The sequence below is a fragment of the Drosophila kikkawai genome, chromosome 2R (assembly GCF_030179895.1).
Source record: "Drosophila kikkawai strain 14028-0561.14 chromosome 2R, DkikHiC1v2, whole genome shotgun sequence".
NCBI lineage: Eukaryota > Metazoa > Arthropoda > Insecta > Diptera > Drosophilidae > Drosophila > Drosophila kikkawai.
Window position 1 is genome coordinate 19,136,197 of NC_091729.1, and position 13,128 is coordinate 19,149,324.

The following is a 13,128-nucleotide window of genomic DNA, read 5'->3' on the forward strand; positions in this document are numbered from 1 at the left end:
AGGTGTGCGGCCCAGGTAACCACAGCTTAGTATCTCAAAAGCGATCGGGGAAAACTGAACGGTTCAGCGGCGGACGGTGTGCGTGTGCTCGAATCTTGTGCCTGTGTACTGAACGCGCTCCAGTGTGTGTCTCTGTTTCTGCGCCTGCGCCTGTGTCTGTGTTTGGTAATGAAATTTCGTTACATTCCTAATGCCCGAAACCTGCTGCTGGCCAGGCCAAGACTGATGGAGCCCCTCGAAAAATGCCGAAAATGTGATAAAACAAAGCGCAGAATCGGAATTTCAAAGACGGACCTTGCGAACCGAGCCAAGCTCTGTGCTCTCCCCTTTTGTGTGTGTATATGTGCTTGGATCTCGTTGGGGCTCGGATCTCTCGCTTCGAGCGTGTGTGTTTCCCTGGCTGCGTGTGTGTGTGAGTGAGAGTGGGTGAGTGGTTGTGCGAGCGGGCCAGTGTGTGTGTGTGTGTGTATGAAATTTATCATAAATACTTTTGCACAAAGCGCGCCCCCCTCTGCAGAAGAAAGTTGTTTAGCATAGTTTATGCGTAAAAGTAATAGAGTAGAGGTAGAGGCGATAGGAGACCCAGTGCCAGAGGAAATGGGGAGGGAGATGGAGAGAGGAAGCCAGAAGTGTGTCAAAAAGGGCCTAGAACTAACTGCAACAACAACAACAACAACACAATGCTCCAACGAGAGCTGCTCCCAAACGTCGCGTGTGTATAATCAAGGCGAAAATACTCGTAACAAAAACAATAACGAAGCTAGAGGAGATAATTTAGGAAAAACTGGAACGAACGCCGCGCGGCAGACACGAAAAAGTGAAAGATTGCAAGCTGACGTTTGAAGCTGCGACTGCGTCACGGCATAAACACACACACACACACACACATACATCCAACGTCAGCGACACACACACACACACACTCTGTGTCAGGGCGGCTAGAAGCCACCACCACCTGTCATGGGCGCTGGTTGCACCACCCTTTCCGCCCTCTGCCTTTCCATCTCCCCACACACCCGTGTGTTTTTTGTGTTTGTTTTAGCCAATTATTTTGGACGGCTCATAAATAATTTTCGGTGTTTGTGCTTCTAATTTATCGTCAGCGAAATGGGCGATTTCTAAAAGCACTTCGTTGTTCCCTTCAATTAGCGACTCTGCAATTGGCACAACGCCAAGTACTTGGCTGATCTTGAATTTGCGCAAGCAATTCTCACGCTTTTCGAGTGTCACAGTGAAGACTCTCTAAAGGGGACTTGGTTTTTCTATATTTTCTTTAATTCGTGTGTCTTTTTTTTTGCTCTTTTGATGTACCAGTTTTACTTATATATAAATAAATAAACATTATAAATTATAATATAAGGGTGCCTTTAAAGATCAAATAAAACGCCTCAAATTAAAAGGTTTTTCGTTCAAGAATAAGTTTTTTATGTAAGTCTGATACCAAATTGAAATAACTCTTATACATTAACATAATTTACATCCGTTTTTGGCTTGTATTAAGCTTTAAAGGCATTTATTTATGGTTTTAAATAAAATAAGTTTGTTTATGTTGACCTTAAAAAAAAAACTAAAACTTAAATCAAATCATTCTTAATTGTTTAAATATTACATTTATTTTCCAATAATAATAAATTTGACAGAGTCACATTTTGAATGTTGCTAGCTTGTATTTTTCTCCATATCTCCGTCTGCACTCGTTCAAAGTGACGCAATCATTTGCATTTTATTTTAATTCCTATGATTGTTTCACTGCCTGGCTGAATAACCAGTTGCTGTTTGTCGTCGCGTTGTTTCTGCTTTGCTGTTGTGTTTCTCTGCATCTATCAAAACTTTGTATCTGGCTTTAATGTGATTAGCTGCGGCAATTATGCCAATTCAAGTTCATTATGATGATGATGTGGTTGTTGCTGCAGCTAACTGTTATTATTGGTATTTATTTAATTGTCATTGTTAGCGTTTCGTAAGGCAACAGCACCAATAGTAGCCGCGAAACGAAAGACTTAGGCAACAAACTCGTTCGGCCAAATTGAATCCAAAGCGACGGCTCGCCCCATGCAAATGCTTCCGATCAACCGCTTATCAATTTATTTAAATGTCTCCCGATTGTGAACAATTGTGTCTGTGCAGAGCAACTTTCGTTTTTGCCTTTTGTATATCGTCATGTGTGTGTGTGATTGTGTGCTGCTGCTTCTACTTTTGTCATTTGTTATAATTTATTTTCGTGGCATTTCATCCGCATTCAGGTGGAAAAGAAACCAAAAGCCAGCACGGAACAGCGGAGATAATGCGATGTATGAAAAAGTATTCTATGCAGCGAGCGAGGCGGCTTCTCGGGTTGCTTCCACCTCTATCTGGCTTCTTAGTCACACCCAAGTGACCATGCTGCCTGCCACAGAGTGTGATGTAAGTCGCACGAGGCGTTTTGTCAAAGCCGCCCCCGACTAATTTCCCCCAGCTTTGCAGAGGGTCTTCCCAACTGACGTATCCATGTCCATTACAATTATCATTACACGCTAATTATGTCAAAAGCAAGGCATAATTGGACCATTCAATCACACCGATTGTGATCGCATCAAGAGATCAAACTGAGCCACTCTTTTTTTTTTTATTTTGTCTTTTTGGTCGCACTCGTGGGCGTTGCCATTCATGGAACGTGAACTGTTGATTGATATTCGGTTTGATGCGGGGGCCGAGAACAAAGCCGGGGGGGATTATTGATCAGTTAGTCACCATCGGAGAGGTGTCGAGTGGTGGTCAGCCCTCGCCCGCCCGATTCACACATCACATCAATTTGTATTGCCTCACATTCGCTCTGCTCGATCAGGAGGAGACCTCAAAAGCGGAACAAAATTTAATTCACAGCCAATCAAAATAATTTGGTGTTACAAAATCGACGAGCGGCCTTCGCCGCATTTGCATTTTTCCCCTATTTCCATTTCGAGGCATTTTCCATTAGTGCTGCAGTGTAGCAGCAGCTGAAGCGGGCAGCATGCAATCCGAAGATCAGCAACCTTCGCTGGGGAAACGGTGCCGCAACTGGCGCTAATCGTAAGGAGGCCTTGCCACCCCCCAGTCCACGGTGTTAGCGTTCATTAAACTTGGAAAGAAAGCAAAACGATGACGATGACTCCGAGTGCGGCGGGTTTTGGCTTGCTTTGTCCGGGCAGGTGAGCCGCATTTGTTTTAATTTTGGTCAAAGCAACTGCCGCCGCAACAGCAGCCACAATGCATTCAATAAAAGTTACATGCACACACTCGCGCAGTCTGATTTTTTCCACTTCAATTTAATTGTTGAAACCAAACAAAAAGAAACATAAAAACCGAAAGGAAACCTGCCAGCAACAATCGCGTCAATTAATCAAATGGAAAATGCAACTTTTGCCGGTGCCAGGCGGCAGGCGGCAGTTGCAAGTTGCACGAGCGAGTTGCAACAAAAGCAACGGCAGCAACGTCAAGTTCAATTGTGGCACGTTTCGAGGCAAACTCGAACTCTCCCAGCGAGGTCAATGGCAAGGCGAAACAGCTTCGATTCCCACCACCAGCCTGGCGACCCTTTTCCGTGCCAATTTCTTGTCCACCGTGTCCAGTTAATTAAAATTCATTAATAATCTCAGCTCAGAGCCAAAATAAATGAAAGTTTTTATTTTGGCTCGGCTCGACCCACCACCGCCTGCGCAGTTGGCTTTGGACTTGTGTTTTTGGGCCTGATTTGGTCTTGGCCGAAAAATCTAATCGCAGCTCGAATAGGAAATGTCCATCCCACTCAGCCAGTAATAGTTTTTGGTCATTTTCGTTGGACAGCTTCTGCCAGCAGCGATCGGACGGATGACGAGGATGAGCGGATGAGCGGATGATGGCCGAAAGTGTCTGCGTCGCCCCCAGAACCAACAGCTTCACTCGGCAAACTCGACAAACCAGCCTGAAGCACTAGACGCCTTTGCCGAATACCCGTAAATTCCGCGCCAAGTGAAATTAGAAGAGGAAAAGAAAAGTGACAAACTCAACAGGTCCCCCCGAAACCAGTCGGAAGACACACACATACACAGAGCCTGAGCCACAACGGCGGCACTATGTATCGGCCAAATTTCTACGAGTCGACTTGCCTGCGGTGCAGCGAGACCGTCTATCAGGTAGATCGTGTGGGGCCGCTCAAGGATTTCACATTCTTCCATTCCGGTTGCTTCAAATGCGTGCACTGCGGCACCAAGCTGACGCTCAAGACGTATTTCAATAATCAGCACAAGCAGGATGACAAAGAGGTAAGTGCCACCGCACGAGAGTTGGCTCCAGTGAGAGTCTACCTCACACAGAGACGGAGACGGGGACGGACTGAGACGAAAGACTTAGGCGACAAACGCGCCAGGCTAAATATTTGCACAGCTGCCATATGCAAAATGGAATTCGAACGACTCTACGACACTTTTTTTTTTGTGTGCCTATGCATAATAATAAATAACTTCGTTATTGCACTGTGCCGAGGCGCAAATGTGTGTCAGTGCGGTCTGTCATTCATATGCAATATAGATAGACGTACAGTAATGCATGGACAGTGCGTTTCGCAGCTAACATGGCTGTGGTGAGTATCGGTTTTAAATAGTTAAAGTCTAGCAAAGATTTATAGATAATTAGGCAACAAAGTTATGGAGTTATGGCAGATTTTTCTAGCCAATAAAACATAAATAAATTTAATCAGCACCCACAACCAACAAATGAATAATAAAACTCTTGAAAGTAATTATAATTTGTGGCCAGGTCCATGTTTGTGGTTGCATGTCTATTACCACCTGCTGTGTGTAGGTGAAGCGGTTAAAGTTGCATTTGCAAGCGACTGACTTTTGGGGTCTGCTCACGCACTCAAAGCGAAACCCAATAAGGCTAATGGGGTATATTGATTTGGTCGTTGGCTCTAAACGTATAGTGATTCAGCTGAAAATTCCTTTATGCTTAAGGAAAACCTTAATTGTAGATGACTATCTAAGACCATTAGGAAAACTCAAAGAAAATCAAAGTAAGAGGCGAAAAAGGGGAAACAGTACTTACCGTAAGCCAAACTACAAAATTAATTTCAATTACGAAGCAATTGGAAATGTATACAATTTGTAAGTATATTAAAAATCTTGTATTGCTCTTACATTCCAGGTATATTGCAGTTCACATGTACCAAAGAGCGGACCCGGCCATCTCGACCAGACCTCCGTGGGCATTCGTCAGGCCCTGAATGCGCCGCGCACCAACAAATTCGTGAACGAACAGATCCGGGGCACACGGAGCGAGATCGATGGTTAGTCAGCATAGATTCCTTAAGTAACTGCGAGCTAACATCTCTTCTTTGCTGGATTTCTTTAGGTGGACCCTTGGGTGGTTCGCGTCAGTCCACACCCAATGGCTACGGTGGCCGGGATGTGAGCTCTCCGTCGCAGAACGACTCCGACTACAAATACGGGCGCTTTGATGCCAGTGCTCTTCACATTGCCCACGCCCTCAAGCAAACGGAGATCCAGAAGGCCTACAATAAGGCACGCGAGAAGCCCATCGATTTCTACCTGGTAAGCTCTGCTCGATTACAAATCAGAATGTCCATATATGTATGCATATACCTGTAATAGCCATAAGAGGAGGCAAGCCATCCGCTAAGATGCGGAGCCAAGTGGCCGCAAATTAAGAGAATATTTAGTGCAGAACATCTAATGAAATTTTAAGTGGCTAGCGGGGCCAGCTGGTCAAGTGTGTATCTCCCATTCTCTCCAAGCTTCACCGATTGTGCAATGTTCCTGGGCACCCAGCAGTCGAGAGCTTAATTAATGCACTGCCGGCTCAGAGTTGTGATTATGTAGGCTAGTATGCCTTTAACTCCCAATCTGTGTGTTTTCGTAGTTGTTACTCAAGTGTTTTGACCAATTCCCGAGCCATTCGTAAACAAAATGAAGCCAAAACGGGTTAGAACAACAGCAAAGATAGTTTAAACAGGAAATTAGGAATTTATCAAGCTTTAGTTTTAATATATTCATGAAGATTTCTTGTTGAGTGAAGGTCATATGTTATAGATGCACTTTAAAGTGGCTAAAAAAAATCAAAAACTTTGATTAAAATTATACTTCAAACAGTTAAATTCGATACCCAACTGATCTAGTTAGTTGAAATCCGGCAGGCTGATGGGATGATCTCTCGGACAGATTATAATTTATTAGTGCGACGCAAGCGGGGGACAAGTTGCTTGCGTTTATCGGTGCTCGCATCTTTATCCATGACTTGGCACTTGCCACAACTGGAATGGTAATCCCCGCCTGATGCTCGGGTGAAAGCATTATAATCGCATTTTACGTAAAAACGAAATTCAAATCGCACACGTTTTTGCCTTTCTTTGACTAACACTCTGACTGCCTGCTGCCTGCCATTGCGAATGCCGAAAACCGATTTTTCTTTCACTTTCGAGAATGCCACACGCGACTGACCACCATCAGCCACCGCCACCGCCAGCATCAGTACCACAAAATTCAAGATCCCAGCACCAGCACCACCGCGGGCAGAGACAGCAGCAAATATTTTTATTGCAACGCTCAATTTAACAAATTTCGAACAGGTGTCTGATGGCACACATGAACCGCACTAACAGACGCCGCCAGACAGCGAACAAGAAAAATATGTGAAAAACTGCATGCATGCGATCATTAAAAATTGTACATGTTTTACAACTGCCACGCACAAGTACTCACTCACACCCCCATATCCTCACCCTCACACTGAGCTGGGTGAACTATTTTGGCAGCTTAGATTTCCATACACAGCAGAGGCCAAGATAATAGCACGTATTAAACTTTTGAATATGAAAATTTACCGATTATTAGATCCAAATCAAATTCATTGATTAAATGAAACGAAAATAAATATATAATTTTGAGGATTCGAAAAATACTTGACAGCGGGTTCGGGTTCCTGTTAAATTCCGATTTTTGTACCAACTTAAAATAGCAGGAATTTATTAAATTTAATTTTTAAATCTGGAAGTAGGATTTTTTGTACCTTGTACTAATATTTTGTATACCCTTGCAGGGTATTATAATTTCAGTCAGAAGTTTGCAACGCAGTGAAGGAGACGTTTCCGACCCTATAAAGTATATATATTCTTGATCAGCATCAACAGGGGAATCTTTCTAGATATGTCAGGAAGAAATCGATTTTTTGGCCATTTTTCCAAATTTTATAAGGGGTTACATCATTAAAATTTTGGATTTTGATAAAAAATTTAATTTTCAAATTTTTTAAATGAAGTATGCAGATTTATTAACTGTAGAAAATCTTGCACAGAACAGTTTTCCGATTTAATTTTTAATTTAAGGAAAATCAAGAAGTTTTTTAATATAAAAAATCCGATTTTATAATACAAAATAATATTTTTCTAAGTCAAGGTATCATTTCCGACCCCATAAACCATATATATTCTTGATCAGCATCAACAGGGGAATCTTTCTAGACATGTCCGGAAGAAATCGATTTTTTGGACATTTTTGCGAAATTTGATAAGGGGTAACATCATTAAAATTTGCAAAAATGGCCAAAAATTTCGATTTCTTAAAATTTAAAATTTGGTATGCAGTTTTTTTAAATTAATAAAAACTAACACAAAACTGCTTTCCGAATCGAAATTAATGCATTTTTGGCTTAGTTATGATATATTTTAATTGTTACCTGGCCAAAGTTAGCTTTCTTTCTTGTTTACAAGTTTACATTTATAAGTATTTGCTTTGCTATTTTTCCGCTCGCAATTGTACGACCGCAAGTGCAGCGGCACAGACGCGGCCAAGACAATGCCACCGGCACAGTTACACTCGGCGTCACTTGTTTTTCCGGCTGCGCTGCTGCCGTTTGCTAAATCTAAATTATGCGCGGTACAGTGAAAGTAACGGCGAACGAGGCAGCAACCGCTTTTTCTGTGATTACCGGAGAGTGGAGCGCCCCATTCTGCTTGGCTTGAGTAGCTTGGACTGTCGCTCTCCCTGCACAGAAATAAAAATTATATATTATATCATCAAAGATTTAAGGATTTTTGTTCCATAAATTGAATTTTAAGATATCCAAGGGAAATATAGGTAAAGAATATAATTAGGAAATAATTAATTCTTGTAGGTGATAATCTACCGTTTGGATAATATCTAGTAAAAGATGTTACCTAGTTGGAAGTGGATTGAATTTTTATAAGGCAAAGGTTTTATAAGGCTAGGAAAGCTTTTTTATGCTTCTTTTATCTAGGTTAACAAATCTGTATACTAAATGTAAAATTTTAAGAAAGAAACATTATTGTCGATTTTTAAGGGTTTTAACGATGTAACCCCTTATAAAATTTTAAAAAATTTAAAAACAAAAAAAATCTTTCAGAAATAGCTAGAAAGACTGGCCTGTTGTTACTGATAAAGAATATATATGGTTTATAGGGTCGGAAATGACTCCTTCACTGTGCCTTGCCAACTTTTGACTAAAGTAATAATACCCTTTAAGAGTGTACAAATGTATTATAAAATTGAATTAGGATCAGATTAGTAACCATTTTCCTATTTATAACCTTTTGCAAAGAGTCCTCAAGTTTATCAAACATTGTAAATATTGTTTTTTTTTTTTTCAATGTAGTTGTAATGATGATGACTTTGTAAAACCTTTATTTGTACACATTTTCTTTCTGTGTACTCTCTCTCTCTCTTTCTTTTTGGCCCACTCTTTCCGCCTCTCTTTGGCCGCCCTTATGCAATACACGCGTTTTTAAACGCCATGTAATCGCCGTGTAATTTGGCGCGGCAATTCCATATAAAAACTCTCACGCAGGCGCAGCCCGTAGCCGCAAACGTAAACGCAAAGGCAGACACTTCCTCATAGCTGGAAAGCTCTTTTTGCCAATTTACGATTTATGCCACTGTTTTGGTTTCTGTTTTGGTTACTTTGGCATTTATTTGTATTTTTGGTCTGCGCCCGCTTGCGCAATAATTAATTTCAACATTTTTGGACTTTCGTTTTCGTTTGGCTCTGATTTGATTTCTTGTTGTGTACGAGCATTTTCCCCCTGTGTCACCGTGGGCGTCGCATAACTCTCGGGGTTTCTGGCCCGGCTTTATGGTCATATTTAAAATCCGCTCAAAAGCCGCTCACGCAATGCCCGTCGTCATCGCTTTTGACCATTGTCACTGGGCCTTTGAACCGTTTAGTCTCAGGTGTTTCTATATTTTCTGTTTTTGTTATTGCTTCTGCCGCTGCTCATTACTGTTTCTGCCTTTGTTTCATATTTATTGTTTGAACTTGACATTGAAATTCGGTTTTAATTACGCATTGTTGTTCCCACTGTGTGTTGCTGCTGCTGCTGCTGCTGCTGCTGCTGCTGCTGCTGCTGCTGCTGCTGCTGCTGCTGCTGCTGCTGCTGCTGCTGCTGCTGCATGGCGCTAAATGCTTTCCGAGTGTGATACATATTCCCATGCGGAAGTCATAATTTTGCCATTTTTTGCCATGTGGTCAAAAACGAAAGGAAATTAAGTGCAGCTTCCAGATTGGTGATTAAATGTGCCAACATTCAGAATGGGCTAAAGTGACTCAGGTAATCACAGGCAATCTGTTTTTGAAACCCTCTATTATGTAGAGTAGGTTCAAGTAGTAGTAGGTTCTAAAAGCCAATTAAAAATAGATATAATACTGTGATTTATCAGTTAATAACTATGTTAAATTAAAACTCTTATATTAATAGTAATATAAAATATTAAGATATAAAATATATTTGTATATGGAAAACAAGTAAACCTGTAACTTAATGATTGGCTAAGCTACAGGTTCGCTGGACCACCGGTTATTATCGATTTTGAGAGCCACAATTATCAGTAGAAGCACGCAATGCGTGGTGCAGAAAATCTGTGTGGGTGGAAAAAGGGTGGGGAGGAGACTCTAAAGAAGATGCAACTGCAGTCGGAGGTGGGGCCTAATGTCAGACATTGAGCCGGGCTGGGGGCAGCTCAAGCGTGGCATTATAATTAGCCAAGTTAACAAGCCAAGCATTGCAAAAACAACAAACAAAACGCTCGCAATGCAATCAACGAAAATGCAGCTTTCTCCAAAGAAAAAAAAACAAAAACACCAACTAACTCTTTCGCTTTTCTCCCATCTTCTAGGCTCGAGAGGAGCAAGCTCACCTCGAGATGAAGCACCGCAAGGAGGAGGACGATTTGTACCGGAAGTTTGCCCGCAAGCGAGAAGAGGAGGATCGCAAGATCCAGAACGAGTTCCAGGACGAGTGGGAGCGCGAGCTGCAACGGCTCACCCACAAGTTTGAGAAGGAGCTGGCCACCTCTCGTCGCAGCCGGGACGAGGCCAATATCCTCACACTGCGCCACGAGCAGCAGAAGGAGGACCTCGAGAAGAACATGACCCTGCGGCGCAGCAAGAAGAAGGAGAGCATCACCCGCAAGATGCTGGAGCACGAGCGGTACGAGACCGCCGCCCTGGTGGATCGCCAGTCCAGCGAGATGCTGGAGCTGATCAGTGCCCGGCGATCGGAGTACATGCAGAGCGAGAGCATCTTCCTGGACGACGAGTTCAGTGAGGGTGCCGTGCCCATTGAATATCCGCTGAATGCCCCGGTTCCAGCACCGCCGGCAGTTAGCAAATTCCAGATCTACACCGATCCCATTGAGTTCGAGGATGTGGACCGCATTGCCATCTCGGTGGCCCAGGAAGATCAGAAGACGTTCACAGACCTGGTGCGCCAGCTAGTAGGACGCTGCACCACGGACATCGAAAAGGCTCGCACCATCTTCCGCTGGATCACAGTCAAGAACCTGAATGCCATGCATTTCGATGACGACTTGCGGGGTGACACACCTATGGGTCTGCTGCGAGGCATAAAATATGGAACGGAGAGTTACCATGTGCTGTTCAAGCGCCTCTGCAGCTATGCCGGCCTGCACTGTGTGGTCATTAAGGGTTATTCCAAGAGTGCCGGCTATCAGCCGGGAGTCAAGTTCCAGGATTCGCGCTTCCGCAACTCCTGGAATGCGGTCTATGTGGCCGGAGCCTGGCGATTCGTCCAATGCAACTGGGGAGCTCGCCACCTGGTCAATGCCAAGGAGGCTCCCAAGCAGGGACGCGGCAAGAACGACAGTCTGCGGTAAGAGGAGTACTATATTTCCCAGGAGATTATTGTTAAATCTTTGTTTGATTATAGCTACGAGTACGATGACCACTACTTCCTCACCGATCCGCGCGAATTCATCTACGAGTTCTATCCGCTGCAGGAGGAATGGCAACTGCTTAAGCGTCCAATTACCTTGCGCGAGTTTGAGAACCTGCCCTTTGTCCGCTCCCTCTTCTTCCGTTATGGTCTGCACTTTGCGGACGAAGGATACGGAGCTGTGGTCTTTACCGATGACACTGGAGCGGCCACCGTGCGCATTGCCATGCCCACAGACATGCAGAGCTGCCTGATCTTCCACTACAATCTCAAGTTCTACGACAGCGATGAGGAGCTCTCCTATGACGGTGTCTCCCTGAAGAGATTCGTGATGCAGTCGGTCATTGGCAACATTGTGGCGTTCCGGGTTCATGCGCCTTGCTCTGGAGCCTTTCTGCTAGATATCTTTGCCAATGCGGTCACGCCGCAGGAGTACCTTACCGGAGAACCCATGAAGTTCAAGTCGGTGTGCAAATTCAAGGTGGGTTATGATCGAGGAATAGATTTCTACGAAAAGAACTTTCATAGAATATTTTTAAGTGCCTTTCATGCAGTTGGATGCCTTAAAGTAAAACCAATTTGTGGCAACCTCTTAAGATACTTACATAAAAACTTCTTTCAGACAACAAATCGTATTAGATGTCCAGCTTGTAATACCTTTTATTACTTCCAGATTTGCTGCGAGGAGCTGCAGACAGTTATGGTTCCACTGCCGGATTGCGCCAGCGGAGAGTGGGGACCGACGAAGGCCACCCGACTGTTCGGGCTCATACCCATCACGCATCAGGTGGGTTTGGTTTGGTGATTGGTTATTTTGTCGGTTTATTTGATACGAGCACTCCTTTTTTTTTTGCCTCTACAGGATCCGCTTATCTTTGCCGGACGCAGCCTGGACCTGCAATTCCGCATGTCCCGTCCGCTGACAGATTTTATGGCCACGCTGCACAAGAATGGCATCGAGGAGAAGAAGCTGGCCAAGTATGTGACTCACAGCACGCTGGACGACATTGTCACGTTTATCATTAAGTGAGTGCACAGGGAAATGGAAAATTTAATGGTCGCTCATTGCAATCAACTCTTCTCTTCCCTGCTCTTTGTGTGTGTCGCAGCTTCCCCGAGGAAGGCCAATATGGTCTCGACATATACACGCGTGAATTGGGCGCCCCCCAGCACCATCATCAGCATCACAATAACAACAACTCCTCATCGTCCTCCGGCGAGAAACATTTGTTGACGCACTGTTGTAAATATTTAATCAACTCGTCGAAGCGGAATTAAAACGGCTGCTGAGCGGACGCTGGAATGGATACGGGAAAGGAAGGATGGTCAGATGGATGGATGGGTAGATGGAGGCATTCTAAGCAAACACACAAACAAAATGCAATATTAATTATAGCCTACGCTTAAGCGGAAACTTAACAAACGTTTACCACATCACAAAATTAGGCAGGTGCTAAAAGTACAACCCTGGACGAAAAATCTGGCGAATCCCTGGTCACACGAGGACATTGAAAAGGAACATTGATTTTGCTCAACCACAATCGGAACTTGTAAATACTCTAGATTCTAATCATTAGACCTTAAAGATGCCTAGTAATACCAACCCTGAAAGCAGCTCTTAATTAACTTGTACACATCTACTGAATAATGCTTAATAATTTATTATATAAAACGCAACGTTGCCCCTTATGCATCAACTTTTATACATATCGTGTATGCCTACGACGACCTTGAATTAAAATGTTTAATGTTTTTTTTGTTTAAGCGTTCATAAAATAATGTGAATAAACCCTTATACAATAGTTTATTGTGTGTATATTTTATTTGTTCATTCTTCTTATCATACAGAGTTCTTTTTTAAGGTTGACTTTCCCCCCAAAGAGCGCAAACTGGTGCGGGGGGGATGCTGAGGGACAGGGGCATATGGGGGG

The 13,128-nt window shown here is 43.4% G+C and overlaps 1 protein-coding gene across 1 annotated transcript; it reads left to right on the forward strand.

The window, feature by feature from the left end:
• The first annotated feature begins 47 nt into the window (after positions 1-47).
• Hil (peptidase hillarin) lies at positions 48-13,002 on the forward strand. The gene is made up of 9 exons (XM_017169687.3): positions 48-165; positions 3,802-4,259; positions 5,140-5,281; positions 5,347-5,546; positions 10,140-11,134; positions 11,192-11,678; positions 11,871-11,984; positions 12,060-12,223; positions 12,307-13,002. The coding sequence occupies exons 2-9, from the start codon at positions 4,071-4,073 to the stop codon at positions 12,473-12,475; spliced, it is 2,460 nt and encodes an 819-aa protein (XP_017025176.1). The 5' UTR covers positions 48-165; positions 3,802-4,070; the 3' UTR covers positions 12,476-13,002.
• Positions 13,003-13,128: the final 126 nt, after the last annotated feature.